Raw genomic sequence first — 8,666 nt, forward strand, 5'->3', positions numbered from 1 at the left:
ATTTAAAAATGATAGTTTTTGAAGCATTATTATTATTATTATAATTATTATTGTTATTAATGTTTATAAAATAATATATGTAACCAGTTTTAAATGAAGTAATTTTGTTTGTATCTACATAAATTTCATTTTTCTTAAGTAATGTATTGTTATGATACCATGTTACTTCTTCATTGGAATTATTTTGAAATACTTCTAATTTATCATCATATATATCCATTACTTTTCCTTGATAATTAGATATTATTATCTTTTTTAAGTGACATTTTGAAATATCAATTGATGCTTTACAGCTGTTAATTATTAATGATTTTAAATGTGGAGGAATGATAATATCAACATTTTGTTTTTCAACGTCTTGTATTGATAATGATTCAATTGATAATGGTGTTAAATCAATTCTATTTCCTTCATAGTCATTCAAAACATTTTTAATTAAAATATTCTGTAAATTGTTCTTTACAATTATTTCATTGATTTCATTGATTTTATTGAACACATCACTTTCAATAGTCATATCACAATTATCTATTAAGAATTGAGATTCATATGGTAATATTGGTAAATAAGGACAATTCATTGTTGATTTATTAATTGTTCTTGTGTAAAATCTACAATTAATGAATTGATTATAATCCATTTGATTTAATATGTTAGTGTTTGAATATGTAATAATAAAAATAATAATGAAATTGATTTGGTTATGCTTATTAAAATCAAATGACTTTGAAAGAAGTTGAAATTCACCAATACTACAAATAATAATTACTTTTTTTAATGTTGGTAATTCAAATAATTGTATTAATGCATTAATATCAATTCCATTCATAACAACTAATTCTTGTAATTGAATAAAATAGTTTGGATGTTTTTCTATTACTTTTTTACAATAATATCCATCTATTCGTATTTTCCTTATTTTGGAACAAAACCATTTTGTGTTAAACACTTGTGTTTGTTTGGATTGTTCATTCCATCCTCCTACTTCAATAAGTGGAATATCATTTGCTGTTATTTTGTATAATCTTGATGGACATCTTCTAACATAAAATGTTTGTAAATTAGGAAATAATGGAATAATTTCATCAAATGAATGATGGATTGTTAATTCATATGGATTGACATAAATCGTATTGATTGCTTCTTCACATGATTTACTTACTTGTGCAAATCTCCCTACATCTTTTAATGTTGGTAAATACAATAAAACATTCTTTAAAAAGACATTTTCTAAATGAGTCATTATTTGTTGTTATTTAGAAGTTTTTGTTTTTTAAGTTTTAATAAAAATGAGGAATATTTCTAATATTAGAAATATTATTTGTTATTTCATAACAATAATCAAATTATAAATAAATGATGATTGATTTTCATTTGAAATTGAATAACACAATATCCATTAATTAATTAATTTATTATTAAATAACTTTCTTGTTATTCAAACATTTTCATCATTTCATTTTTAATATTTATAACATTATTCTTTCATTCATATTAATACGATTAATTAAATATTCAATTAACAATAATTTGATGAGAATTGATTTGAATTAATCAGAAATAATAAAATAGAAATAAAACACAATAAACATAATGAATAGAAAAATACTATTCAATATAATATTCATTGAATTAATATGAATAACCACAAATCATTTGATAATGAATTGGAATTATCTTAATAAAGTAAATGTCTATGTTAGAAGAGAATTTGTGGTTTAAAATATTCATTTATTTAATGTTTGTGATATTTCTGACATAATATTTATGAGTTTTAATACAATTGAAAAGAAGAATAAATAAAATAATAGAAAAGAATAAATAAAAAGAAAAAACAACAATATCAAAAAGTATTGATTTATTCAATATGATGAAGATAAATATGAAATATCATTTTATCAAAATAATAAATAATGAAATAAATTTAATATATTAATATTTTCTTTATTTTTATTCTATGTCTTAATTATTTGTTATTTTATTATTTCTGTTGATTTCTTATTCTATTAGATACTTTAAAAATAATATTTCTAGAATACTATCAACTAACTTCATATCTATTTTCTTGTAATACGTTTATACCAACCATTATAAAATGTTTTGGCTATTTTATATTACTTTTAAGTTTGTTTTATATTTTCTTTCTTCTTTTTGAGTTTAAATAACATTTTATAACCCTTGTTATTATTCTTTTATTCTTTTATTATTATATTTCTGTTTTATTCTTATTTATCATTTTGTTAAAATTTCTTTCTATTTCTATTTTATTTGTTTATTCTTTGTTTATTTATTATTGTTACTTCCTCAATACTTATTTGGATTAATATTCTTTTATTCTTTAATTAAATATTATTGATTGGTTATTTGTTACTGTGTGATTAATAATATTATCTTTATATTCTTATTGATTTCTTTCATTATCTTTATCAATATTCATGAATAACAATTAATAAAAGAAAAGAATGAATATAAAATAAAATTACAATGATAAATAGATAATAATATAATGAATGTGAATATAATTTAAAAGGAGTTAAGAATAAATATAAATTCAATATGTTTTCTTATATTCATTATTTATCTTGTTTATAATTTATTTTGATTATCAATTAATTATTCATTCTATTTTATGTTATTCTTATTCATTTTATCATCATTGAATTAATTTAACAAAAGAAGAAGTAAATTATGTAAATATTGATATTTGAATAGAATATAATGAGGAGTATATTATTGACAAATAAAATAAATAAGAGATTAGTTCATCTTTCCCAACTCTCGCACATTTGACAACCACAAATTATGGCTAATGCCAGTAAATGACTCAAAGCACTTGTCTACAATAAATACTTTTGTATTACCCTCAGCTTTATTTTCAACCTTTGTTGTTAGTACTAAACTCTCTTCTCTCTTATTTATCTATTTGTAATTTTTCTATTAATTATGAAAATATTAATTATGTTTTACCTAATAATTAATATTTCATCTATTTGAGATGTGAGTATTTCTTTTTCTTCTTTTATTCTTTTTCAAACTTCATCAACTTATTTGTTTCTTCATTTAACTTGTTATTTTGACTTGTTATTTTGAATTTATTGTGTATTAAATCTCATCATTCTTTATTGTCTTATTTTGAACATATTAATATCACTATGATTATCATATTTCATCATCATTCATTTTTCTTTCATTTTTCATGTTAACACTTTATATTTTCATCACATTACATTCTTTATCAAACATACTTACATTTAACTCATTAATTAATATCATCATATTAATTACATCATTATTTATTCTTATTAAATAATATGGAATATTCGCCATTTATTCTAGTTTTGCATTACTTCTTAAAAACCAATATCATGACTAGAAGGTAATTACCATTTTTTACTTTTACTTTATCCTTTCATGTGATGTACCTGAGTTGTGACACTTGGTTATCATTTTCTTTCTATCATTTAAATACTCATATCATTAAAAAATTAACTAACATTCACAAAAATAAGATAAAGTACATTAATCATTAATAAAATAGAAATAAAAAAAAAACAAAAAAAAAGGTCAATTAATAGATATATCCTCAATTGGATTTTCTTCATACTGAGAAGTGATTATTTCAGTTTCTTCAATATGCTCTATTGGTGTAATAGAGTTCATTTCTAGCATGTTCGCAGTATATTGTTCTTCTTCTATTGTGCTGCCAGAATTGAATGTATAAAATATTAAGTCTTTCATATTTTTTATTATTATTGTTTGTAGGATTTTGGCAAAGTCTAATTGTAATTTCAGTGATTGTAATCTTCTTACTGATTCTTTATGTATTAATCAATTTATTGATAATATAACAGGTATTATTTCTACATATATTATTTCTCTATTGTTTCTTAATTTCTCTTGTAATTCTTTGTATTTATTTATTTTATGAATATAATTTAATTCTAAATTATTATCTTGACATATAACAACATCATTAATATATCCTTTCTTTTCTGTAATATTTTGATATTATATATCTTGTCTTCTAGCATGGAATGAATTTTCATTAACCAATAAATATTTATTGTAAGTTATAACCATTTCATCATTATTAATACATTTAGGAGGATTATTAAAGTCAATAGCATCAAATTCATTAAAATGTGTAATTAATATCTGTTTATATATTTGTTTACAAACATAATCATGTTTTGATATTTGGTTCTTTTTCATTACAAGACATCCTAACAATATATGAATAATAGATGCAATTGTGTTATGACAATGTTTACAATATTTTAAATCATCATTTTGGAGTATTTTAGATTTAATATTTCCTGTCATACTTACTCCTTCTTGCATCTTTACTATTTGGAGAAATGCATTTCTTTTTATATTTAATGACCTCCAAATGGCTACTGTTAATTTCTTATCATTGAAAGTGCCATTTGCACATCTTATATATTCTCCACATTTCTTTTCTTTCCATTCATTTAAATATCTATCATTTAATTCATTATTTACCCATTCAAATACTTTCTTTACATTGTGCTTTCTTTCATTTAATTCTATTACATTCATTAATTCATTAAAATTAATCTTCTTACAAAATACTTTCTTCATTCTTTTAATTATTCCATTTGGATTTTCTTTTATTGTTTCTATCATTTCTCCTATTTCTGTGTTTGATAATTATATTTTAAATATATTCTTAATAATTCTTTACCACATTCATCTCTTGATGACATTAATCCTAATCCCATTTCATTTATTTTAACATATAATCTACTTTTGGGTATATTTCTGCTATATAATTGGAGTTGTATTAATGATTTTCTTATTTGTTTATCTATCTTCTCCAATTCTCCTAGTTTCCATGGGACAATACAAAATCCATATCTTAATTTGGAGATTATATCACTATTAATCTTTCTTATTGTATTGAGAATGCTATATTTCATAGTGTTTAATGATGATAAAATAGAAGATATATCATTTAATATTCTTGTACAGTATTTGTTGATGTTTACTTTATCTCCTATTTCAATACCAAGATATTAATAAGGATTATCATTAGTTACTCTTGGTAGTTCAGCTAATTCACCATTTATTTGACTATTAATATTATTCATTATCCCACTCTTTTCTACATTAATTTTTAATCCTATTGCATTAAATATTTCTTTAGTTAATTTGTGTGCTTTTTCCATTTCATCGAGGCTATTAGTCATTATCTTTAAATCATCCATATACAATATGTGATTTAACTTGACTTGTTTTTCTTCTCCATTCATTTTGATATTTAATTTGTTTATTTGTTTATCTAATTGTTTAGATAATACATCAATAGATAATACAAATAAAAGTGGAGATAAACTGTCACCTTGTATTATTCATCTTTCTACATTAATCATACCCACACTTTCTTGATTATAATATAAATTAAGATGTGTATTATTTAATATATATAATATATTATTAATTACTACAAGTGGGATATTAAAATAAATTAAACAATGTTTAATCCATTGGTGGTTAATACTATCATATGCCTTGGATATGTCATAATATGTTTCTACCCACTTCCATTTAGCCTTTAATAATAATTGTTGGATTATAGTGTTATATAATAATCATTCTTTTGATGCATATGTGTATTTCTTACATCCAATTTGATTTAATGAAAGTTGTTTTTCAATTGGATTTAGCATCAAATGATTTTCTATTTTCATTTTTAATATTGATGTATACACTTTTAACAGACAATTTAAACAAGTTATTGGTCTGTAATTCTGATTGTCTAATTTATCTCCTTTCTTATATATTAATATTGTCCTTCCTTGAATAAAATGAGGAGGTATTTCATTAGGATTATTTAACCATTCATTAAATAATTTTATTAAATACTTCTTTGGTTGTTCTAAATATTTAATCCAAAATTCCTTGTATTTTGTCATTTTCAATTTACTTTCAAATTAACAATGAATTTAATAATAATTCAAAACTAAAAACATAAAACAACTCTCGAATTTTTATTAAAAAAAAATAAAACAATGAATTATTTCTAAGATATAGAATATAAAATATACACTTATTTGTTTTTATAATTGATATAATTTTGGTGGTTGTACATGTACATTATTATACAAACATATGATGTCTAAGATTTAGTGTCTCATATAAATAAAAAGGAAGTAGTGTTAGAAATAATATTGATAATATTTTGAAGAATTTTACTTTAGAGACATAAAAAAAATAATAATACTATAATTTAAATCTTTAAATTGTTAGTAAAAAAGTTAATGGAAGAACCAATCTTTATCAATAACACTACTTTGGTTTTTCTCTCACTTCCTAATAACACAACAGAAAAATTATTAGGAATTGCTTTAAAAGACTACGTTGTTACAATTAAACAAATACATGTCGTTGGTCCATTAGCTTATGTTGAATTTAAAACACATCAGCAAGCACTTAAAGTACATCAACAAAGAAGCCATATTGAAGTAAAAAAGAAAAAAATTATAATATGTTGGAAGTTAACAAAAGAAGTAAAAGAGAGAAATGAATATAATTACGATCTTTATGGATTAAAAGATGATATAACTGATGAGTCATTACAACTCTATTTTGAAAATAAGGTGAATATTTTAACATTACTAGTTGGAAAAAATGTTCATGGAAATTATGCTCTTATGAAAGTAAACAGTCAACAAGAAGGAGAGTGGTTATTTGAAAATAAAGACATTATTCAAAAAGATATTGGTACAGATAGGTTTGAATTAAAAGTTCATCAAATTAAACAAGATGATAAAACAAATGTGTTAGTAAAAAATATACATAAAGACTTAACTGAAACTGATGAGTTAATAAATTATTTTTCATCATTTGGAGAAATTGATTCATTAAAGTTAACTGAAGTTAATGAAAAATACAATACAAAAGCATTATTTATTAAATACAAAAGAGAAGAATCTGCAAATAAAATGATTGAAACAGTAAATGGTAAAGACATATTTTCATCTGGTTTACCTTTAATAGCAGAATTATTAAAAAGTAAAAAAGATTATAAATCTGAGAAGAATAAAACATATTATGATAAACGTAGAATGATAGAGACAGATTTAAAAACAAATAATCTTTTTATTAAAAATATCCCAAAACAACTTCTTTCAAGAGAAGCTTTTAAAAATTATTTTGCTCAATACGGAGAATTATTTGATTATAAACTACTTATTGATAAAAGAATTGGTTATATTTGTTATAATGAATATGACAAAGCTTGTGATTGTGTTGCTGGAAATCATGGTAAAATGGTGGTTCTCTTCAAAACCCAATTATACAAAGATCCTGTTGTTGATATGTTGCCTTTTGCTAAACTTCCATTTAACTGAGTTATTTATCAACTTATTTAAAATTAAAGATATGAAAGTATCAGTTTTAAACCATAAAATATATAATAAAAAAATGAAAAGTTTAATTTATTGTTCTAAAGCTAATTTGTCTAAAATCTCTAAAGCATCTGCAGCTACTTTCATTGTTGGTTCAATACTTGATTTTTCTGGTTTAGCAAAAGTATTTAGTCTTCTGTTAGCCACAGCCATACAAATACATCCAGCTCTAACCCAAGTAAAGTTTTGAGTAATTTGAGCAATTGCTGCAATTTCCATTTCAAAATTTTCAACTTTAATTCCATCAACTCCAATATGTGTTAAAACACTATCTAAATTTTCAATTGTTGGATGGTTTTCTTCAAATACAAATCTTCCTTGACATGCAAAAAATCCTGCTGCTGATGCAGTAATACCAACTTTATAAAGTAAATTATCTTTCTTTGATGCTTCTATTAAAGCATCAACAACACATTTATTAGGAATAGATACATATGGATGAAGTCTTCCTTTAAATCTTCTTCCTTCAGGAATAGCTTTGTTTATTTCTGAGTCAGCAATTTTTTCTAATTCAATACCAAATGGATTTGTTAATGCAACATCATAATACATTCCAGTATTATCAAGTCCAATTGCATATTTAGTAATAATAGATGTTCCTAATTCTGTTGTTTCTTGTACAGCACCTGAAGTACCTACCCTAATAATATTAAGAGGTTTCTTTGGTGTATTTTTAACAGTTCGTGTTTCAATATCAATGCATTTAAGTGCCAATATTTCATTAATAATAATTTCTGTGCTTCCAGTTCCCATTCCAGTTGTTACAATAGACATTCTTACTCCATTTGGAGTGTATCCTGTCATAGTAACTAATCCCCTATGGTCATGTCTAAAAATTGGTTTTGTTTGATCTAATACTACAGCAGCTGCTTTTGGAACTCTTTCAGGGTCACCTACAACAATGATGTTATCAGCAAGGTCATCAGCAGAAATAGCAAGATGATAGATATTTTTTCCAGTTGCAGGGAGAGTGGCTTCAGTTAATTTAGTCATCTATTAAACTACTCAAAAACGAGTTTAAATCAACTTATAAATACAATAATTAAAGCGTTGGTTTAATAATTATTATTGAGTGGAATGTTTAGGAATATTCTTTAATGGCATTTTTATTTGAATAGCTTCTTTTATTTTCTTTATATTTAAATAGTTCAACAAATAAGATTCTAAATTGTTAATTATAATTCTCATTTTTTAATATTTATTTTCTTGTTGTCAATCATTAAATAAATAGATGGA

At 22.6% G+C, this 8,666-nt stretch overlaps 3 protein-coding genes across 3 annotated transcripts, besides 1 other annotated feature; 1 reads left to right on the top strand and 2 right to left on the bottom strand.

Annotated features, from left to right (window-relative positions):
- On the bottom strand, positions 1 to 1,243 carry EHI_012700 (uncharacterized protein; the record flags this gene model as incomplete). The annotated part of the gene is made up of 1 exon (XM_001914207.1): positions 1 to 1,243. A coding segment is annotated over one exon (1,243 nt), but the record flags the coding sequence as incomplete, so codon positions are not given.
- Positions 1,244 to 3,549: 2,306 nt separating this feature from the next.
- Positions 3,550 to 5,972: a repeat region.
- A 309-nt stretch (positions 5,973 to 6,281) lies between these two features.
- Positions 6,282 to 7,373, top strand: EHI_012710 (RNA recognition motif domain containing protein; the record flags this gene model as incomplete). Its single annotated transcript, XM_649781.1, has 1 exon — positions 6,282 to 7,373. One exon carries the CDS (start codon positions 6,282 to 6,284, stop codon positions 7,371 to 7,373), a length of 1,092 nt encoding a protein of 363 aa, XP_654873.1.
- A 67-nt stretch (positions 7,374 to 7,440) lies between these two features.
- EHI_012720 (purine nucleoside phosphorylase, putative) lies at positions 7,441 to 8,423 on the bottom strand (the record flags this gene model as incomplete). Its single annotated transcript, XM_649782.2, has 1 exon — positions 7,441 to 8,423. One exon carries the CDS (start codon positions 8,421 to 8,423, stop codon positions 7,461 to 7,463), a length of 963 nt encoding a protein of 320 aa, XP_654874.1. The 3' UTR covers positions 7,441 to 7,460.
- Positions 8,424 to 8,666: the final 243 nt, after the last annotated feature.

This window comes from Entamoeba histolytica, genomic scaffold (genome assembly GCF_000208925.1).
Source record: "Entamoeba histolytica HM-1:IMSS scf_1104750516415 genomic scaffold, whole genome shotgun sequence".
NCBI classification, from domain to species: Eukaryota; Evosea; order Mastigamoebida; family Endamoebidae; genus Entamoeba; species Entamoeba histolytica.